This window comes from Euprymna scolopes, chromosome 10 (genome assembly GCF_053919585.1).
Source record: "Euprymna scolopes isolate OS-2025 chromosome 10, ASM5391958v1, whole genome shotgun sequence".
Classification (NCBI taxonomy): domain Eukaryota; kingdom Metazoa; phylum Mollusca; class Cephalopoda; order Sepiida; family Sepiolidae; genus Euprymna; species Euprymna scolopes.
In genome coordinates, this window is record NC_136491.1 from 107,710,737 (window position 1) to 107,735,642 (window position 24,906).

General features: G+C 34.6%; 1 protein-coding gene across 3 annotated transcripts in view; it reads right to left on the minus strand.

Annotated features, from left to right (window-relative positions):
• Nucleotides 1-24,906, minus strand: part of LOC145286198 (major facilitator superfamily domain-containing protein 6-like) — a 687,250-nt gene that overhangs the window by 135,666 nt on the left and 526,678 nt on the right. For all 3 annotated transcript variants that reach the window (XM_080134993.1, XM_080134994.1, XM_080134995.1), the window contains one exon: nucleotides 22,402-23,934. In XM_080134993.1, the coding sequence (XP_079991119.1) occupies nucleotides 22,402-23,934 (1,533 nt within the window). The remainder of the gene's footprint in view (nucleotides 1-22,401; nucleotides 23,935-24,906) is intronic.

A 24,906-nucleotide genomic window follows, 5' to 3' on the forward strand; every position in this document is an offset into this window, starting at 1 on the left:
TATCCTAGAAACATACGTGGACTTTTAACATCATATATATAATTCAATAAATATTTTTTATAGGCATTTGAACTGTCTCTTTTTAAATATAGGCTAATGAAGGTCAGCAATGCTTCTGCTACTTTGCGCGATTCTTTTAGCGAGTCAGTGCGAAAAGTCTTTGTGGAGGTAGAGATAAGGAATATAGCATTTAACTGCTTGTATATCCACTCTCTTTCTTTCACCATAATTTATAACCCTAGCTAAGCCAGCAGAACTGATATTTATTATGCTTGTTTATGTGCGTTGTTTTTGCCCTGAAAAGGTGTAATTTTTACCAGCTGCAAGCCCCCCCCCTCATTAATTTTAGTTCAATTTGAGGGATTTTTCTCAATAGAGAATGAGTTTTATAATGATAATGAACCGCCCCCTTAAGTTTTATAATGATACTGAACCGCCCCCTTAAGTAAACACTTCATCAAATCTCCACACTAACGTAATGCACTTGCAATAACCCTTATCCCTAAGTGGCTTCCGGGCCTTGATAAGTGGTGATCACTGTGTAAAAAAAAAAAAAAAAAAAAATTTAAGCTCCTTACTAGTCTGCATAAGTACCCAGAGCTCTGATTATAAATAATTTTCTTTCACAACAAAATGTTATAATTGAGAACTGGGGGAAAACATAAACAGACAAAAACAAAACAAAAGCACCGACATCATCTATAATGTAAATCTCACCTGTCTGTTTAAATGTATGTATGTATGTATGTATGTATGTATGTATGCCTAAAACTTTTGACAGAGGTGATGGATTTACACGAGATCGATATCATTTTGAAGCTCGAGTCTTCGGACGACAAATATCAAAACATTATTTCTTTCACCCTCAACTGGGCACTTTTCTACAGGGAGGGGATCGCTTTTTTCGTCGATATTTTCGAAAGTCATCCCCTCTTTTGGGTTGTCTAGCCTTAATTTAAACCTACGTTACTTCCGGTTTGGCGACCCTTCGCGGTACGGGTTGGAATCTGCCTTCCTACTACCACTTTTTTTTTTCTTGCTCAACACACACACCTCAAAACACCCGGGCAACGCCGGGCACCCAGCCTAGTTTCATATATATATATATATATATATATATATATATATATATATATATATATATTGATAAACCAGAAGAGTACCCGATTAAAAGTTAGCAGCAAATGGTATTTGATCAGATTCAGTCCCTGAGATTAAACTTCATCAATAATATAACTTTCGGCGAGAGTTTCAATGTTCTTATTTATTTATTAAATTGTTAGGTGAAAGTACACAATAATTAACAAATAACCCACCTTTTCAGGTCCAGTAAATTATTTAGAAAGCCATCCTTAACTTGGAGACTCGGTAATAACTTAAAAATAAAAATAAATACTGGAAAAAACCCACCCAATAAATGTTACCATAACATTCACTGGGTGAATTTCTACCAATAATTTGCCATTATCGAGACTCCTAAGTGTCTATTGTGTCGGCCATCTTTCCCATTCTCACGTAACACTAGATACTTGTAATTTGTAAATAAATTTGCCCATTTTCTGTATTATAATATTTTTTTTTAAGTAAAAATCTTTTTGGTGCAAGAAAATTAAAACCAGTGGCCGCTGGTAATTGAATCATTGAATCCAGTTTCCATTTTTATTAAATTAAATTAAGGTAAATACGACAGCAGTAAAATTTTATTTAGGCTTTTTTCATATTATTATATATAAATATTTAATATAAAATAATTATTAAATATAACGTTAGACTTTTATTTTCGGCGCTTCTACAGTATTTGAACCTAACAAAACTGAATTTTTCCAAACTCAAGTTAAGGGACTTAACCTTATTTTAAAATTGAAGAATGAGAGCTTAGGTCGCATTTCTTGACGAACGGTCCTAGTTTTTTTGTTGTTGTCAACGTGCCATTTTTTACCTGGTTATTTACTTTTGCCATTTTTACTGTGCCATTTTTACTGTGCCATTTTTACTGTGCCATTTTTGCTATGCCATTTTTGCCGGTTCCATTTTTACCGAACATATATATATATATATATACAGAGAGAGAGAGAGAGAGAGAGAGAGAGAGAGAGAGAGAGAGAGAGAGAAGACTACGTTTAGAAAGTAAAGCTTTACGCCAAAGATTTAATTTTCTATCGAGGTCTTTGTATTTATTTTTTCTTTCTTTGTGAAAGCCAATAACAACCGATAATTATAGCTTTCTAACAATTTGCTTCAATCAATAATTTAATAACTAAATGACTCTGTCCTAATTGATCACCCATTTCTTCTTTATTGGCGCTGCCACGCTCGGTCGTTCTTGACCAGGTACTGTTTTCCTACTATCGCTTAAAAGCATCTCGCGATTTTACAACCAAGAAAGCAAGGACTTTAAAAAATGTGAACATTAATTTTCTCTGATGAAGACTTCTTTCGCCGGAAAATTAAAGATCAAAATAATAAAACAAAATATTGGCATTTGATGGTTTCTAACGGTTTTACTTTTCTATTTGAAATTTAAAAAGCAGTCATAAAAGAACGACCAGTAATTTCCTTTTTCAAATCATATTTAAAAACAAAATCTATGTGTTTTGGAAAAAACACAACTTATATCAACTAAATAAAGGATAGATACAGCTGAATATAAGCAAAGATACCCGTGCTTTGCGCGGGACTTTGATGTAAGTGGATGTTATTAGAGCCGCAGCTAACATAACCTTAACCTTTGATCTTTACGACTTGAAAAATAGTGTGCACTATCTCTAGGTCGGAGACCATCATTATGTAAGGTTTGGTCATGATCGGTCCATTAGTTTGGGCTGTAGGAGAGTATATATATATATATATATATATATATATATATATATGTATATATATATATATATATATATATATATATATAGGCTATGACCTTGACCTTTGACCTCTATCTTAGAAAATGGTGTGATACATCTGTAGGTGGGGGGGCATCAACATGCTAGGTTTGGTCATGATGATTCAAGTGGTGTGGGTTGTAAGAGGGTATATATACATAGATTATGACCTTGACTTTTGATATTAACCTTGAAAAATGGTGTGCATCATCCCTAAGTGAGGAACGATCATTGTATCAGGTTTGATCATGATCGGTCTAGTAGTGTGGACTGTAGGACAGTTGTATACACAGACAGACCGACAGACAGACACACACACACACACACACGAACACTATTACTTTATATATATATATATATATATATAGAAATGCAACGATTATGTAAAGTTCCTTTGGTTCATAATATTTTAATCTTTCGAAAATGCCATTTCTTTTACATAAAAGATAGCCATATGTAGGATAATGATTACATAAGCTAGTCTTAATCTTGACAGATGGCAAACTAAGTATATATCGAAGTGTCACGAAGTTTTGGAAATAAGCAAATTTCCACGTAAGATCAGGTGAGCTTTAATATGTCTCAGAAGAGTAAAACAAGGAGACGACAATGATCATGGCATGACGTCACGGATACGGATGGAACAGAGAACTAAAGGTTTGAAACCAGTCCATCTATGTGACGTGCGTTGAGTAGATCGCCAATAATGCTGTGATAGACTGCAAGGAAAACTTTGATAATTGCCAGAAGTGAAATGTTCCCTTGAGATCTCTGTTTACTGTATCAACCAATTTATCCTTAATAAGTAATAGTAAATTAATTAAGAGAATTAATTAATTAAAATAGTTAATTAATAAGATAGTTAATTAAGACAATACTATTTTTCTCTAGAATAAACTTATGACTAAAACTCCCAAACGCACGTCTTAGTTTTCTTTTTCTGTACACGTATAAATACACTTAGAAACTTAAAGCATTACACCTTAGATTGCTGCATAAATTTCAAATGTATGCATATCTCCACAACATTGCCATAGAGCAACTGATGGAACACGTTAATAGAAATGCATGCGATGCTCATAGCATTGGTCTAATTTTTAGTGTTGAGTCATTCAGAACACAATTTTCAATTACTCCACAGAACATTATGTTATATTGTTGGTTCCAGGAAAAAGCTGGAACCTAATCATGGACGAATATTATTATGATAGTTTCGAAGTTTAGATTTTTGTCAGCTAAAATATGTATCAGTGATGCTAACTTTAGAATTTAACTAACAGACGCAAAAATATGTGAGAAACATCAGATGATGATTACTTAGTGCTGCGTTGCAGCGATGACCCAGCTACAAAAAATAGTTTTATATATACACGTAGGCAATTTAGAGAGGGAACCAGTTCATTTAGGTTTTACAGTGGAGTTGAACAGTCATCTTTAGTCTACATTTTCTACCTACACATAAAGAAAGCATTACATTTCAATGAAAAAAAAAAAAAAAAGAACCACTGTGATGTTCTGCGGATCTGTATAATTGTATATCATATATTGATAGTTTCGTTTCAATTAGACACGACACGTAAGTTTTTCTGATTTTCTTTTTAATAATTGTTTTTTTTTTAAATTTTTAGTTTGTATTAAATTCTACAACAAACTATATAACCATGAACGCAGAGAATTTACCGAGACAGATCTTTCGGTAAAAAATGTAATTTGTATTATTTGAAAATTCAGTTGTATACTTACACTCTTCTGGAGGTTGAAGATTCAATCCTCAGTGGGTGCAACTCTCAAAATACAATTGCAAACTATTTGAATTTCTACTCAGCCATAGCTGACAGAACGAGAACATGGTAACCTCGTGGGCTCAATAAAGAGTTCCGTTCAAAATTTCGTGCAGATTTCAGAGTTCAACAGAAAAATCCCCGAATTCGACAGAAAGATTCCCGAGTTCAGCAGAAAGATTCTCGAATTCGACAAGACGCACCTGGAGACGGTCAGAAGTCACATCGATTGAGACGTTGTGAAAAGATGAGAACAGTAATTCGAAGAATCTGAATAACACGAAGAGTCGTTTATATTATTCAAGCACTATTGATCACAAGAAGGATACTTGATGTATATTTGCTTAAAAGATCTCAAGTGGAGACAACTCGTGTTATACTAAATAATAAATACATCGTAAACTACGTCGTAAGATTCTCTTGGTAACCCGTTAACAAAAGATTCTGACTATTGCAGTATGGGACGTCATCAGTTTGGCGAGCATAAAATAATAATAATAATAATAATAATAATAATAATAATAATAATAATAATAATAATAATAATAATAATAATCCAAACACCATTTGTTGACTCGGTGACAAGTTGAAAAAACAGTTGGAATCTAACATGCGTTAATTATTTTTAATCGGCTATTGATTTTGTGTTCACCATTCAAAGATATGAAAGCATTTCCTGTGTTCTCTGGTTACTATTTACAGGTGTTTGCGACTTTGTACTTTTTATTCTGTTTCGTGACAAGAACATGTCACGTATCGTTTTAAAGAATGGCGTGTTCTCATGTCCAACTTCCAAAATGTCATTTGTGTCCATTCTTCATTTCTGATTGCAATGGTTCCAAACGCACGCTCGAACGCTTACACACGCTCACGCACATGCGCAAACAGACACGCGTAATATCTTGCACGTATATGCGCGCACCTAAGCACACACGTGTAACCAACATTCACACATACGTACTAACACACGAATACTTACACTCAAACACTTACAGACGCACACAAGTAAATACTCACACGCATGCATACACATTAAAAAATTCACTGACATACACATTCAGAAAAACACGTATGTATACACACGTATCCAATGTAGCAGCAAATCCTCGTAACATCAACCTGAAAGAACAGTTAGAAATGACTTATATACCATACATTACGACCATGTAATCCCTACAACTACCTACCTTGAAAACGCTGCTGTGAAACCCGACATAGTTATATGGAATAAGTCAGAGAGTCAGAGAGAGAGAGAGAGAGAGAGAGAGAGAGAGAGAGAGAGAAAGAGAGAGAGAGAGAGAGTTGCAAACTTGGTTGAAGTGAGTGTTCCTAATGATGGAGGTCTGAACAGAGCTGAAAGGGAGAAACAGACCGAATAGCAAAGTCTCATGTATAATATGAAAAGAAACTGGAATCTTAGGGAGATACCAATCATACCAGTTATTATAGGTGCTACAGGATTTATGAAGAAGAACCTAAAGTCCTACCTAACTAATATTCCCGGTGAACCAAGTGCAAAAGAGATTCAGACAATTGCACTTAAAGGAACAATGAGGATACTAAAAAGAGCTCTCGGTTGGTTTCAATAAAAAGAGGGCAATGTTGGCAGCAGGTTTGGCTGTCCTATACCCAGCGTTACAATCTTCTAAGGAGGAAAATTACACACACACAGACGCATACATGTTTCTATTAAATTGTGTATCCGTTTATACACACACATATTAAAAAAAATGAACGCAAACATTCCCATGCATATATGCACACTATGCACAGCTAGTGGGGTAGTTTCTGGTGAGAGCGAGGATGTAACGAAATAAGATCTTATATACAAAAATGAAAACAAACCGGAATCTTAGGAAAGTCTAGATGATTCCAATAATTATAGGATCAACTGGACTCATGAAAAAGAATATCTAAAACTATCTGGCCAATATACCCGGCGAACCAAGTGCAAAAGAGATTCAAACAATTGCACTTAAAGGAACGGCTAGAATTTGAAAAAGATCTCTTGTTTGGAATGCATGAAATAGCGGGTGAATTTCTTGCATTCGGGTAGGATACCCCGTTCCTAGCTAGAACAAAATAATAAAAAAAAAATAAACACGTGAAATATGCATGCCTCCCCCGTGGGTACACAGTGAACGAGGCATAAAGAAATTACTAATTTACGCACCCCCTCATTTAGCCACAAATATCCCCAGGGGACGTCAAATCCTGGTGAAAATGGACAAACGGTGCAGTTGTAGGCCGTAAATTTGAGTTCTGCACCATGCCCCCCAAAACAAAAAGTCCATTATTTGACCCCCTCCCATTTAGCTGCAAATATCTCCAAGGCCTTAAGATATTTAAATTTGAGTTCAGCACAATGCAAAACTGCTAAATAGACATACACATAAAACTTTGGACAAATAATCCCAAAAATGGAGTGTTTTTATTAATCCTAAAAGAGTTATCGCGAAGTATAGACAAAGAAAATTATATAGAAATCAGTTAGTTACAACTTTTTAGAAAATTTTATAAAAATCCAAGGCATCAATTTTTTAAAATAAGCACAAAGTGTCAATTTTAGACATTTTAACCCGAAAGGCACCCCTAGGGAGGGGGGCAACCGGAGTTTTCCCGGAAAATCCGTTCTGTTACTTTTTTTACTCATATCATGTTTAATGTTTGTGCAAAATTTGAAAAAAATTCCAAGCCTTAGTTATTGAGAAAAGTGCGGACAAACGAGCGGACGAGGGTGAATTTACAGGTCCACCCTCCTTTTGTCGGGAGACCCATAAAAAAGAATGAAACTGAATGTCTATTAGACACTACATTCGGTCTCTCGATAGAAGAGTTTGTCAGGCCACTCTGGCATGAAGATACTTCCCATACGTAGTAAACTGTGTCTATTTTTTTGTTTTTTAAATGGTGCGCTGACTCTCCAAGCCGTCCAACGTACATTGTAACCGATGCATTACTTGTTTAAAAACAGAAAAGGGTGACAACTCATACTTTCTTTGTTTTTCTTTACTAATAGATAACCTTACTAATCAAAGACCTGCGATCACTCGATAATAACGGTTAAAGAGATCGTTAGTTGGATGATGATCACAACAGCGAAAGAATCGTAGATAATTGGTGAAACGGAAGAGGAATTGATTATCCAAAAGAACGGCTTGGCAAGTATTTGTTTGAATTAGACTTGACGCCCATAATGCAGTCGGTTGAGAAACAGATTCGTGGTATCGTGTTTAAAAAATGAGAGGTTCTCGAAAAGAAACGTTGTTTGTTGAGGTTTCGTTTTGTTTTCGATAAAAAGATGGAAACGAAAAGTTTTTTTTATTGTGGTTGTAAATAGACAAGTTTATGATGTAAATGTTTTACAAAGAAGTAATTGGTATCGGAATTCAGTGGAGCACCTTCTATGAATAAACGTTACAACACCCCCATATATATATATATATATATATATATATATATATATATATATATATATATATATATATGTATCCCCATATATATACACATATATATACATATATATATACATATATATATATCTATAATATCCCTATATATATATATATATATATATATATATATATATATATATATATATATATGTATCCCCATATATATACATATATATATATATATATAATATCCCCATATATATATATATATATATATATATATATATATATATATATATATATACATATATATATATATATCTCTATAATATCCCTATATATATATATATATATATATATATATATATATGTGTGTGTGTGTGTGTGTGTGTGTATCCCATATATATACATATATATATGTGTGTGTGTGTGGGTGTGTGTGTATATATATATATATATATATATATATATATAATATCCCCATGTATATATATATATATATATATATATATATATATATAGAGAGAGAGAGAGAGAGAGCTTGGTCAAGCGATAACAAGGGGAGATGACTCATGTTTTACTTGTGCTTGCGCTATACCTTTTTATTGTGAAGCGTTTAGAAAAAGAAGCAAAATCGAAAGTTGATATTACGGTATTTAATGTTTTCATAAATAAATTACTTTTTTGTTTCATTATGTATTTTGTATCATTATTTATACGTTTGTTTTTGTTTTTTTTTCTCGCCATTGTGTTATTCGGTATTCATAACTTCAGCCAATGAATAATGAATTCCTCGCGGGTCGGAAAACTGAACCAACAAAAATATTACAAAGCAACCAATTTAAGCAGAATCAAGGCATGAACCGATATTATAAAAATGCGCCCATTCAATGTACACGTTTAATGATGAAAATGGCAAACCAAAGAAGACGCTATTAACAAATGAAATATTAAAGACCGAAAAAAAAATACAAAACCCATCTACATTTTTTTTTTACTAATGAGCTGGAGCTTTGTGTAATAACATTCAAGATGAGAATATTAGTCCGAATAATCCAAACTAGCAGGACCTGTGGAAATTCCACGGAATGACTAATAGATTTCACTAACAAATATTTTTTGATAACGCTGATATTTTTCTGGATACTGCAAAAAATTAGTTTTTTTTTTAATAAAAAAACTGATAACACACATCAAATATGAGTTTATTAACATTTCTATGAAAATATTGTCCATTGTATTTAAAATATAGGACTGACTCAAATTAGATAAATTAATAAGGACTAATAAAAACCTAGAAAGTAATATTGTGCTACATAGTTCAATACAAAGAATAACATCACATTGTAAACGGCAATCTTTAATTTACTCCTTCAGTACAGCAGTTCTTTGCAATCAATAGTTTTTTTTTTCTGACCTGTTTCATTTAAATGTTCCTTTTTTGTACGCAATGTTTCGCTGACATTTTTCTCCGGTGAAAAACTGCTGCACGTCCAAATTACTATGAGTTCTTTTCTCACATCATTACAAAACTGATCATATATACTTATAATAACATTCGAAAACAAGGTTACATCAAAGGGAGGCAACTTTCAGATTCTAGCCGAAAATTGCCGTATTAGCCTTTTTAAAGCCAAATGCCACGAACTTGGCATTTTTGAAGAAGTTTCGCCTTAAAAAGATTGTATTTGTCCCGTTTCAAAGGGTAGCGTTCGGACTAAATAAGTAGCAATTCTTCATCGAAGAAATAAGTCAGCGGAACATTACCTAAAAAAATGTAACATTTGAAAGAAATAAGGAAAAAGAAAAACATTGGCTTCTGAGAAGTGCTGAACTGAAGAAGTTAAAAATTCTCTCTTACAATGTTATTTTATTATTTGTATTGAACTATGTAGCACAACATTACTTTCTGAGTATTTATAAGTACTTATTAATTTTTATATAATTTGAGTCAGTTCTTTATTTAGAATACAACGGATGCTATTTTCATAGGAATGTTAATGAACTCATATGTGATACGTGTTATTAGTTTTTCTGTTCAAAAAAACTAAATTTTTACGCTACCCAAAATAATATCAACTTTATCAAAAGTTGTTGATGAAAAATCTATTTCCCATTCTGTGGAATTTCCACGGGTCCTCTTGGTTATCGTTAATCTTCAACATATTGCCAACCTGTTAATGCTGAGTACATCTGCTAGTATGCTTATAGATTCCTAGCTGACCGTTCGAACCATCGCTGAAGACACTATCGCGTTACAGAAAACCAATCGGGTGGATGTACCGATGTTCTTGTACGTCAAGAAGATCCGCACTGTATTTTTTTTGTACTGATAAGATATCAAAGATCCTCGACATTTTCTTTCATTCCGCGGCTGAGGCGACGAGAGTGCGTGCCGACATTGTTACGGTTTCAAGATAACGAAAGATAATCCCTTCATTATTTCCAAAAATCGATTAGACGTTAATAAAGCCCATCCATTTAATCCTTGTCTTTATAATTCGCAAACGTACGTATTCTTAAATTTGGCGCGATAAAATCTTAAAACTAGAGAATTAGCGTTGGAGGAAGACAACAGCAATTAATTGAATTCGTTCGATGATGAAAAAAGGATTCTGTAGTTTTAAGTGTTCGCAACTAGCAGTAATTATCACTCCCTGCACTGATGATTGCATAAGAATAAACGCTAGTGTCTGTAGGTATACACTATTATTAATATTTATTGAAAAAAAAATGTTATAAACCCATTAAAGAAAACTCAACTTGAACCCTATTTGTGAATTGAGAATAAAACGACGAATTAGCCACGTGAATCATTCTAAACCTACTGTTTGTTCGAATACTCTTATCGCCATTTGATTATGGCAAACTTGCTTACATGGCTTTATCAGTAGCTAAATTCACTTCCATTAAAATGTTGATTCCCAATGGCCAAGTGAAGGAACGCTGATTCGCAAAAACCAAGGTTGACTTTGTTGACTGGATTCGAATTATAGGACCAACATTAATTATCACTTTCTACACCGATCATTACGTAAGCATGAAACACTAATATCTGTAGGCATAATGATATTAATATTCATTAAAAAATATTACATATAGCATTTATAATACAATTCAATGTAGAAAAAAAGCAAACTTCATAAATATATATATAAAATTTTTACTACCTACTTTGGTAGAGCACTCGTAAGGAAATTGTTGGAAGCCTACCTAGCTTAAGGCATTGCTCATTAAGTAAAACTGCTTCGAGCTCTCCGGTCGGCTGAAAAGACGTTTTCATTGTTGACATCTAAATTTCGCTTACATTCAGCAGGTGCTGTAGAAAAGCACAGGAATAGAGGCGCAAGAATAGAAGCGCAGACTGTCAGCTTGACGGTCAGATTTCGATTTCGACTCGAAGCACTTGCTTGTCTAGCCGCACTGATGAGCTGTAAACAGCGGAACAGTACTGTCTTTGGATGACTCTCTCTCTCTCTCTCTCTCTCTCTCCCTATATATATATATATATATATATATATATATATATATATATATATATATATATATATTATATTATAATATATGACTTTAGTATCCATATCTATCGATCGTGTTAAATACCATATAATAGTACACACACACACAAGCGCGCATATACACACGCGCGTGCGCACACACACATATATATAATGTATTCTATAATATATGACTTTAGTATCCATATCTATCCATCGCGGTAGATACCATATAATAGTACACACACACACACACACACACACACACACACACACACACACACACACACATATATTATATATATAGCTTAGAGCGTTAGAGGAAAAGAGCAAGCTCAATTCTATGAGAGGAGAAATATCTGGACATTATAAAGCTCAACAAGTATCAATAGAGCTTATATATTAAGACAATAGGAGTTGGAAATGAAGACACAGAACTATATATTGGTGGATATCGATTAGTTCATTTATTCAATAAGGGAATACAATAGATTAGTTGGGGGATCGAAGGGACTCTTTATGCCAAGGCATTTCGAAGCCTAATGCTTCTCATCAGAAGAGTAGAGAAGATGCTAGGTAACATAGTTGGGATGCGGCGTCTAGCGTTGGATTCATTAGGAACGAAATAGATCAAAACAAATTTAAATTATAGATGATGTTGGGGGCGGGGGCGGTCGAATTCTAAATAAATCCACCAATATATAGTTCTGTGTCTTCATTTCCAACTCCTATTGTCTTCATATATATATATATATATATATATATATATATATATATATATATATATATATATATGTGTGTGTGTGTGTGTGTGTGTGTATAATAATACGCACACACACACACACACACACACACACACACACACACATATATATATATATATATATATATATATATATATATATATATATATATATATCATGATAGAATTTTCGTTCGGGACTGATGATCATAAAAACAAATAAGAAATATGATGCCTGAATCAGTTTATATAACTTCTAGAAATTAAAAAACAAACAAAAACAAAACAATAATAATTGTAAACGCTTAAGGATTTGGATCGGAAGTGCATAAGTCTCTCATCCGATGTATCTTGATATTATGATACTTAATTTACCGAAATTTATTTAAACTATTTACATTTTATTTCCATCTGCTTCCACCAAATCAATGTCAATTATACCTATCAGCCTCACTTCCAAAATATAATATCATAAAATTAAAAAAAAAAATTGCATATACAACCCCCCCAAAAAAAACAACAACAAAAACAAATAAACAAAAAAAAAAAAAAAAAAAAAAAAAAAAAAACGGTGATAAAATTGGTTGTTTTTTTTTTTTTAGGGGAGGGCGAATGGAAATAATATTCTCTCACTTAATCCCAAGCAATGATACTTCTTCCAGCCGGCCTAAGACTGGTAAGATTAATCCAACAAAATAGTTTGCACAACTTTCACGTTCAATTACGAAATTAAAATCAAGATCAGATATCATATTGTAATATCGGCACCGTTCAGTCTTGAGAGACCATGGAAACTCATTGAAGGGTGTCTTTGTGTATACAATTTTTATGGCAATAGTTGCGCAATTTCCAACGACACCTCTCCTGAGTCGGCATTGTTTTAATTCCGGTGGCATTATATATGTATACTTTTAATTTGTTTTTATATAAACAGTAACATGTTGCTACACAGTTATGAGCATGTTTCGGTCTTCTAGTATTTAGTAACTAGAGACCTCTTCAGACAATCACGCTTACATTGAAAGGAATAAGTAATGAATTTTAAAGTTATCTTGCAGTAAGAAAGTTTTTATGAAGAAGGATACAGAGGTAGAGTTCAGCTGTGCGTTAAACAAAGTTGATTGGACTTTGCCTGTGTTGGGATGAGGGAATGGAAGGATAGGGTTTGGGGTTAAAAAAGCCAAGTTGGGGATAGAGTTGGGAGAGATGTTATTTTCGCAACGTGTCTGCTCTCTGCCCATCTTAAAATTTCAGTGAACTAGTGGATATAATCTAAGTTAGAGGTGGGTGTGGTTTTATCTCTTGCTCCATTAGCATTTTGGTATCATTTTGCGAAAAGGTTAATATTAACTTGGACTCAACTGACCGTTTTCACTATACCGCTTGGGTCCGTAAAAAGGAGGGAGGAAGAAAATGAAACAGTAAGAGACGTAAGGGAGAAGGAGAGAGGGGAAGAGATAAAGGATGTTGGGGATATTGTTGAAGGGGAAAGAGAAGGAGATGCATTATATATATATATATATATATATATATATATATATATATATATATATATACACACACACACACACACACACACACACACACACACACACACACACATATATATATATATATATATATATATATATATATATTGATTGATTGATTTAAAGGTTATGAGGGTTTTTGAAGCATGAAAATTATGTTACTTTTTGTATTTAATATATTTTTCATGCTTCAAAAACCCTCATAAACTTTCAATCACTATTCTAGAAGCATATGTGGACTTTTAACATTATATATATATATATATATATATATATATATATATATATATATATATATATGGGAAACGACACTAACCCAATTTGCTGGATGTACGCGGATCTAGATCGTCCTGTGCTTGTGCAGCTGTGCCGTGAAGTCCACAGCAATACATTTTTTTTTACACAGTGATCACCACTTATCAAGGCACGGAAGCCACTCAGGGATAAGGGTTATTGCAAGTACATTACGTTAGTGTGGAGATTTGATGAAGTGTTTACTTAAGGGGGCGGTTCATTAGGAATTTGTTAACATTGGACTTGAACACATCCAAGTTGTAGTCCAGTGGGAAGCAGGCGGACGGAACAGAGTTCCACAGGCGTGCAGTTCTAAGAAAGAAGCTTTGTTCATGGAATCCACGTTTTGATTTAGGCACAGATAAAGAGTGGGGGAAATTTTTCACAGTGGATTCGGCTAGATGGGTGTTTTTCGTGAAAGATTGGCGAGGGGGGGGACCAGAGATTGGAGTTCAGACGAGCACCTGCCATGGAAATAACGATAAAACAAGGATAGGCTCGCAACGTCTCTTCTGTGGGAGAGAGGTTGCAGGGTAGAGAAAAGGGCATTCCCCACTAAGCCACAAAGTCTATTTTGTACTCTGTCAAGGCAGGATAGGCTGTTTTTTTTTTGCAGCTCCTGCCCATATATGGCAACAGTATTCCATCCTTGGACGTACTTGGCTTTTATATAGATAGAGAATTGCCTTAGTAGTGAGATATCTTTTTTTTTTTTTACCAGCTTTTGCTCGCACCTCTGGCAATGACCGGCAAATCATAGACTTCGCTCCCTGGTGGTAGTAGATATGACAGGTAGGTTGCCATAAAGCTGCTACTTCGTGAGATGATCTTGCCAAGGTATATTTAACACTGTTTATAGCATACAGACTTAACATCCCTAATTTGATTATCAATGTGATTATCAACGTGATTATCAACGCGATTATGCTGTGTTTCAACAGTAAAAAAAAAAAGGCCTTTGTGGATATATTTATTAGATGACTTGATTGTTTGGTAGGTCGAGAGAAGGTTCAACATCGTTTTTCGAATAATGGCGGGAGATAGTCAATTTTCGATGATTCTTGGTGTGGCATGTCATTAATAGAAGCGGGCAGTTGATGAAATCCCGGGTGACAGGACCAATCACACCATTCTTCTCCACAGTGCTCGGTTGGAATACAAATATGTCGAGAATTTGATCGTTAGCGGTCATCCGCTGACACGACTACATGACTAGTGTCTTTCGTTGATTCTGTTATTGACACAGGTTGCATCTCATATTAGCGACTTGCTGTTTGAGAAGGGAAGCGCCATCAGCTGCAAAGAGGTGTTGGGGCTAAATGGTTAACGAAACGGACTGACAACCTGGGGATGCCGAGTTCAAATTATAACTAAAAAGAGATCTAGGAAACGAATGTCAACAACCATCTGATTCATACGAAATAATGAATGATACTCAATAACAACAACAATTAGGAATAAAGTCTAGTATCTGTTCTGATACTATACTTCACCTTTTCTGATCTCGATCAGCTAAGGAGAAATCCTCTTAGACTTGAAGCAATTTTTATTTTTGTTCTTATCAAGAGTGCCCCTTTTTAGGGAGCTGGATTTTCCCCGCATTAAAAACCGACCTTGTGTCCAACTCTGCCCTCGTGAGGAGGCAAGTAAACAAGAAGAAGAAGAAGAAGAAGAAGAAGAAGAAGAAGAAGAAGAAGCCGCATTCCTAATTTAAACTTACTGATATGTTTTCCTTTACTTTCTAGATAGCCTTTAAAATTTATGTTTTAAATTGATAAAAACAATAATTTCTTAAATGTAAGTTATCTAATTAATCAAACAATTAAAAAAAAAGGTGTTTGCATCCTTAAGAAAACAACATTCAAAACGCACCTCCTCCCTCTGTCATCTCGCGCAAGCGCATGGAGTCATCGATTTTATTGATAACCTTGATCGCCTATTTGTGCACTTGTTGCATTTTAAAGTAATTGATTTGATCGGCTGATTAAATTTTACCCTGCAGCGCTTGCAAGAAAAATCGATCATTTTCTCCTTGCGTCGTATTGAATAAAAAAGAAACATCATTTTATCGCCGAGAAAATATAACTCACAAAAATCATTTCCGTTGTCTTTAAAATAATCGATTTTGTTTATTTTATCAAGCGTTAGCATTTGCGCTGGTTTTTGTCTTCCGAACAGCGGTAATAAATTATCTCATTGTAGAGTCCCAGGAGGCGTCGGATTATCTTGAATGCGTGTCATAACCTTAACGGAAATGTGGCAATAATTAAACAAAATATGTGCGATGTTGGCCTAATGGATGGAGTCGCGGGTTATGAAATTTGCTATGAAGGTATGGGCTTATTATCAACATGATTTCATCCAGTTTCATCAATTCTAATTTTAATCCTATGATTACGTTGTTGGAAACAAAACAACTTTGGTAAAAGAAATGAGTGACGAATAAGTTCCGGAATTTATTTTCATTAGGAAGTCATACCGGTCAATAAAATAGGGGAACATGTCACTTTCCTTGCTAACAGAGTCAAAGGTGGCTTCATGGCGAGGTTCAAATCCTTTTCCCAGTGGCAATCCTCACTCCTAGCAATGATGATTGCGAGAACATTAAACACTAGTGTCTATAGGTATAAAAATCATTTATATAGTCTTGGATGTTTTGTAACTTTTAACACTATATAGAAAAACTTATTTAATTTTTTTATCATTCATTAGAAAACTATTTAGTCAGTAAGTCATTTAATCACCTGCAATCAATGCATCAACTTGCTCTCTCGAATTCACTATAATGCTAATGTGAATTTAAGATATCATATATATATATATATATATATATATATATATATATATATATATATATATATATATATATATATTAGTCCTCGCGCGAAAGAGCAGGATACAAAATGTTTTAAATAATAATAATAATAGAATAACAATAACAAAGACTTTCGCTGGCGAAGACTACTATTGACTACTACTCACCGTAACCAGTTATACAGTCCTTTTGAAATTCTAATCTCTATTTTTCTCGTTATGTATTGAATATTTGTTAATGAAACCTATATGAAATATGTTCCTTATTAAATTTTAAAGATTTTCTATTCTGAAAGAAGTTTAAAAAATTTAATCTAAAAAAAGTTATTTTAAAGCTTTTGTAAAAGAAATTCAGATTTTCTCATTATTGAACCCTGTATAACAAAGAGGGAGTTGCAAAAAAATGAGTTGTGGTGTGAGGAGAAATATAAACTGAAACAGAGAGAATATTCAGATCTGTAATAATACAAAGAGGGGGTTGCAAAAATGAGTTGTGGTGTGAGGAGAAATACAAACTGAAATAGAGAGAAGGAAAGATTTAAAAAGATAAGATACAAGTTAGAAAAGCATTTCATCCAAGGCATGAAAATTGTTAAACAAAATGTTTTTTACTATAGGCTTTAAAAATAAAGGTACAAGATACAATTTGAAATTTATTTATCTTCAAAGTGCACTTTTATAAATTTTACTAAGTATGGTATAAAAATTTAATTTAAATTGGATCAAAAATTACCTTGGATTTATTTTATGTAATGTACATTTTGTTGCAATTTAAAAACATTATCTTTCATCTAGCAATTAACGATATAGATATAAAATTTTCAATTATTTTTTTTAAAAGTGCATATACAGGGTGAACAGAAAGTCCTTGGACCAATTCAAAAGTGGTTTATTAATAGAAAATTACAAAAATATAAATTAAACACGAATGAAAATTATAAGTTAGGAAACCAAGAATAAATTCAAATTATTTATTTTCAATGTGATGTCCCTTCCTTTCGATTAGACGTTCAATTCTCTGTCTGAAGTTACCAACCGAGGCACGCAGCGTTTCCTGAGTTATTTTAGCCCATTCACTCAGAAGAGATGCCTTCCAAACATCAACACTTGGATGAGCAACAGAACAGACCTTTGCCTCCAACAAAGACCACACCGAAAATACATGGGATTCAAATCAGGCGATGCAGGAGGCCACATCTCCTTATTCCAGAATCTTGGAAAATGACGTTGGCACCAGCCCTGAGTTTTTCTGGATGTGTGGGATGGCCCTCCATCCTGTTGGAAGGTGAAAGGCTGATCTTTGAAGTGTTTCTTCATCTCTTCAAATGCTGGAACCAAAATATCGTTAATGTAGCGATCTGTGTTGATCTTAACCCCCTGCTCCACGAAAATCAGAGGCGACTTCCAAGATTTGGAGACTGCAGCCCACACCATGTGGGAAGACGGCTTTTGTCGGCGGAAAACTATTCTCACGGGGTCATCAATGTCTGCTGAAGATTTTGCGTAAACTCTGTCGTTCTGATTGTTAACAGTCGCTTCAATTGTGAAGAGTTTTTCATCAGAAAAAACGATCTCTCGCTCTGCCGTGCCATCCTTCAGTTCTCCAAGAAGAAGCTTTGCTCTTTCAAGTCTCTTGTGCTTTTGGGCAGGTGTGAGGTACTGTCTCTTTCTCATCTTGTAGGGGGACAACTGGAGAATGTTTTTTACGATGGTTCTCATCGAGGTCACGCTCACACTCATGTCTTTAGCCATTTGTCTTGCAGATCCCTTCGGGTTCCTCCTTACCCTCTCTCGGACAGCTTTAATCACCTTCTTTGTTCGAGCAGTACGAGGTCTTCCACTCCTAGGACGGTCTTCAGATGTACCAAGTTCCTTAAATCTGTTCACAACATGGTACACGGTGGATTTAGCCACTTTCAAGAGCTTAATAATCTCTGAGTTTGTCCTTCCCGCGCAATGAAGCTGAATTATGGCCTCTTGTTTGCTCATTTTTCTGAAAGTTTAAACAAAATTATTTTAATATTTTTGTTGAAAATAATTAGATCAATAGTTAGACTAAATACTTACTTTATTCGAAAAGAGAAAAAGTGATTTTAACAATATTTAATTTTAAAACTAAAAATGGTCCAAGGATTTCTGTTCACCCTATATATATATATATATATATATATATATATATATATATATATATATATATGTGTGTGTGTGTGTGTGTGTGTGTGCGCGTGTGTGTGTGTGTGTGTGTGTGTTAATCCTTTACTTGAAAAGTACTCGGTTTGTATATGCCAATCGTAATGATTTAAAAAATCTTTCTCATAAATAAAGTTTTTATGACGAAAAGAATATTATTATATAATTTTTGAAAATTTTGATAAAAAATCCAAGTTCAATGAATGCGTTTTTATTGAGTTCCAGGGCGTATATAATGTAATATAATAATTTTCCAAGATTATAATATTCGAAACGAGAAGGAAAGGCAAAGTGTGTCGTTTACATGAACTATGTAAGTTGTTCAAAATGGTGTTCTTATAAGGTTTTTAAGGTAAACATCTGATGAGTACGTGACTAAATATGCAGCAAAAACATAATTTTGCAGATTTGTTAGTCGCAATACGAAACAATATTGTAATGGCTACCTTTTGAAAAGTAATAAATGACCAACTAAGTAAAGTTGATATGTGGAACTTGGAAAATTATATTACACACACACACACACACACACACACACACACACACACACACACACATTAATGCTATATATGTATGACATTTTTGCTAGATTTCACCGACCAAGATTTTATTGATCTTAACAATAATTAAAAAAAAAAAAAAAAAAAGATGCAGCACGTTTATAGACCAGTTTTTGTTCATGTGACACAACCGATAGTTGTATGTTAACACTGGATATTTCCTCTGTGGACCACTCAGAAAAAAACAAGTTTTCAAATAAATAAAAAATACATAGCAATGAAACAAATAATATGAAATAAAAAACAAAACAAAACAAAACAAAACACTTACATCGAATCCCTCTCCAGTTCCTATATTAGATTATGTCGGAGCGACACCGGGTTACCTTACTGATAGTCGATTTACGAAAATCGATTATTATTATTAAAAATTATAATGTTAGATAACGAACATTATTATTATTTTGTTAACTTTCTTAACGCTTCCCATGATAGAAGTCGTTGTTAATGAGAAGAAGCACATAGTTCTGGTTGATTCTGGATGCTCTCAACCCCTTCGTGACTGGATCAGCGTGTGACCCTTGGAGTCAGCTAGCATCGGAAGTCCTAACAGTCAACAGTGAAGTCCTCCATAGCAAGGGTGTCGGGACTATCATTGTCGGGCTTTGATATGCTGATCGGAATGGACATAATCAACATGTTGGGGTGGGTCTGTATAAACCGGTTCGATAATGCTACTTTTACTAGGATGGAGCTTTATGCTTGCGCTACAATCAGAATAGAGGAGCCAAACTTCAGTGACGAGTTAAATGAGCAGACTAAGGCTTGGACGGCGTCGTGGAAGTGGTTAAGCAATCACCCACCAAATCGACTCAATAACAAGGTACCTGAGTATCCGATCTCCGCCCGAATTCAACATGGGTACTGTTATGAATTGGACACGTGGTTGAACAGTGCATGGCTACTTCCCTATTCTGAGGAAGAGCTTGGTTTCCCGAAGGGTTTAATTCTACTAATGGCCATTTTTTTTAAGAGAGTAAGTTTAAGGTGTGCCCGGTGTTGGACATTCGTGAGCTAAATGAACACATTGAGGCCTACACAGCACATGCCGATCTGCGCATAAAAGCTAAGAGAATATAAAGGAGGAAAAGCTTCAATGTGTCGTTACTTGACCTTCGAAGAGCCTATCTACAAGTGCGTTAACTTTTAATCATAATAGTCGATTTAGGAAATCGACTGTTATTATTAAAATTTAAATGTTATACAAAGAACATTGTTATTTGTCTGTATGCAGAATTAGTTTGTGTACAAAAACAAATATGCTTATAGGTGTTTGGAATTTGGTAGAACAATAAAGAAAAAAAAACAGGAATTTGACGAAATTGGAGTAGACGAAACGTGAATAAAAAGTCACAGGTTAAAACATGTGAGTTTAATGACGTAATGGAAAACGAATATATATATATATATATATATATATATATATATATATATATATATATATATATATATATATATATATGTAATATACTGTTTTGTTTTTAAATCCCCGAAACAGTGTTTCATGGTAAACAACTGATGATTCCTTGAAAAATAAATTATTGGTATTATAGTAAATTCGAGAGCGAGTTGATGCAGTGATTGCAGGTGATTAAATGACTTACTGAATAGATGGTTTTCTAACGAATGGTAAAAATATTTTTTTGTATAGTTTTAAAGGTTAAAAACTTCAAAGACTATATATATATATATATATATATATATATATATATATATATATATATATATATATACAGAGTTAGAAATTCGTCAGTTTGACAAGGAGTGACACTGGTCGAGCTGAAGCGACAGGCCCTATGGCCCTTTACGCCGGGGAAGCAAAAAAAAAAAAAAAAAAAGAAAAAAAGACAAGTGTGCAATCTTCCAAATGGGGAAAAATTTGAAATAAAAGTTGTAAAATATAATCGGAGACTCCTGGTCGTTTCATTGGAAGGATTTTTTTCAGCTTTTTGCAGATTCACCGATCAAGATCCACAGACGAACGAAGGTATGTTTTCTTTATTGACAAGACACAAAATCACTAGGGCTATGACAACAGCATATTCTTTTCTCCTGTTTTGATTTTCAGGTGTATAACCATTGATATATTATATGTCTTTATGTAGAGTTAGGTGATTAATTGTTAATTATGGTTGATTAATTGTGTCTAACTGAGTCGTATATATTACCGAGAGTAAAAATAATGAAAAGAATACGCTGTTCTTGCCCTAATAATCACTCGGAACCGTGTCCCGTCCTATTTATGTTATCGACATTGTACATGTCCTGTACACATCCACAGAGAATTATGAACACTAGATGACACAAGGAAACCATTATATACACCCTTCTATTATGTGCACCCATTACATACCGCTATTAAACATATAGTGTATCTGGTGCCGATGTATCATTCATTTAATCTGGTATAGTGACCGACAGTTTTCCAAAAGGGAACGTAACATATCGTTAATTTAGTGCCGTGCTCCCCTTGAAGGGAGTACAACATAACAACCAGAGAGTTTATTTATATCTGCTCCGTTGTTGTATTTTAACACTCACCGAGCTTCAAATTAAAAAAAAAACAGTATTGGTATTGATAAAGGAATAGAAAATACACGCAAAAGATTTTAGAGAAGTCTGTAGAAATCGCTCACAACATTAGGTGTACTATCGTGACATATAAAATATCTTTAGGGAGATAGTTAGTGTAAAGAGAAAAACAAACATAGATCTGTACTTACCAAATCCAAAATGTAATCCTCCAACGATTCCCTGCATTGTAGCAGACAGGCCAGGCGGTGCGAGAATATTTGCATGACCCGACGCCGACGCGTACATGAGGCCAAATGTTAATCCATGGAGAGGCTCAATTGCCAACACAAACCAACCTTTTGTGAGGAATGAATAACAAAGAAAACGAATGCTGTATGCCGCTAGTGCCATATAAAGGCAAGGGATGTGTCCGATCTTTTTCAAGATCTTATTTGAAATGCCCAAGATGATCAGTTCAGAGAGACAGTTTAGAAAGAGGCACAATCCCAGAACGGTCTGAGATGTGCCTTTGTCCTTCAGAAACCAGAATAAGAACCCTGTGATGGCGCCGTTTAATGTTCCAAAGATTAGAATGACGAATAGAAATATTAAAATCTCAATGTTCTTGAATACGAGCCCGAGTTTCTGAAACATCTGCGCCGATTTGATCGTTGTAGACGATTCCATTCGGCTTCCAGCAATGCAGGCGAGTGTGATGAAGGCGATGAACAAGTAGAATGATATATGATAATCGATGTCCTTATGTGAGTGCTCCAAGAACTCCATTAGTCCCGTGGAGAGCAGCGCAAACAGGCCGAAACCAATGGTGCCCCACATGCGTTGTCGACCCCAGAAGTAATTTTGTTCTCCCAGAAGATCGTAGGCGATAGCGTCGATAAGGCTAGTTGTTGGCGATGAAAACAGATTACAGATAAGAAGAAAGATGAAAAACATGACAAATGTGATACCGTAGAGGTTGATCCTCTTTTCACAACCGGTGTTAGTCTGGCGGGGACACTCGAAGTCGCAGTTTAAAACCGTCTCCTCGTCACACAACATTTGCCAGTAAGATTTCCCTTGATGGAGCAGGTTCTTTAGATTGTACTCCTTGCAGATGAGGTGTGGGAGCGCTATCCGTTCCTGGTGGATCTCACTCATCATCGTCACTGTCGCGTTTTTGATGGCGAAATGCAAGTACGACTCCTTACTTGAACTGACCCAGATATCTACACAGTTTCTCTCCCCGAATGGTCGCACGTCTGTCGTAAAACAGACCCGAGATGTATACGCCCCCGGAACGGCAAAAAGACAGGAAGCCTTGCAATGTATCCCTGTCATGTTATTCTGTCTGGACATCGATGCATACTCGTAGAAGGTCAACGGGCACTCATCATCGCGACTGAACGTGATCTTGCTGCCCCCCGATTTGTTTGCTTGGAACGGTAAGCAGTCGCGGATGTACGAATCTTGGGTGTTGCAGTGGACATTCGTCTTGATGGTGATAGTGTGGGGTATGTGTTTGGCCGGCACAAACAACAGGCACATGTAGCTGAGACCACTCATGAACGTACAGAGCAGAAGTATGAGCTTGTGTTTGTGGAATCTGTCGGCGACGAAGCTGAACAGTGGCTGCACGAAGAAGCTGATGAATGGCATACATCCGAAGATGATACCCGCTTCCTGGGCCAGAAGACCCAACCTCTTCATGTAGATAGGGATGAATGGGAGAAGGGTCCCCGTCGCTGAAAGAGAGAGAAAAAAAGACACGTTTAATCATAAGTTATTAAAAGACAAGTACTCTGTACTGATCAAGAACTTAACTGTAGACTGCCGGAAAAACAGTTGGAAGAAACCGACACGATTATCCAATCAGCAATCAATGTCAGCAGACGATGTTTTCGTTAATAGGAGGGAAAACCCGGGTTTGTTTTACAAATCACAGCGATTGGAAGACATGGTTAAAAATCAAATATACAATAAATAAATGTTACCATAGCAAATAAAAATTACTGTGCAATCTACCTGCACCATTTTTTGGTGTTTTAAAGTAGTTTTAAATATTTTTTATTTCATCTCAAATATTTACTCTTTTTACGGCTTTTAAATTCCCAACCAAAATGCCTGCCATTTTGTTCGTTTATGATTTTGACCATTTTTAGGGTGGTGTGAGATGAGGGTGAAATTCGCTATTGGCGAGTCCAGTACGCGCAAGGAAAGTCTTTTTTTTTTAGAGGATGGGGTCATATATATTTATCGCTTTTTTTTTTTGGCGGGGGGTTCAAATCTCTATCTTTTTATTGCTCTCATTTATAATTTAATTATTTTTCCGGTGGGGGACGGAGATGAGCCGTGCCGTTTCCCGTGCCCCCCCCATTTATGTGTTGTATATTTGATTTTTGATCACTTTTTCGAATCACGGTGGATTGTAAAACAAACCCCTCAAAAACATATTTGATCTTTTTCTTTAAAAAAGTTATCGATCATAGTTGCTTACTTAAAAAAAAAATTTTTCATCGTTACAAAAAAAAAAAAGAAACGTTTTAGATACTTTGCATTAAAAATGAAAAAAACTTGATTTTTGTTCGTAGTTGTTTCCATGTTTTCGTCTTAAAAAATAAGAACTTACTGTTTTGTAACATATGTTGAAAAAAAAATTAATGTACCTTCTTTGAAAAAAAAACAAAAAATTAAAAATATTTCTTTCATACAAGTCA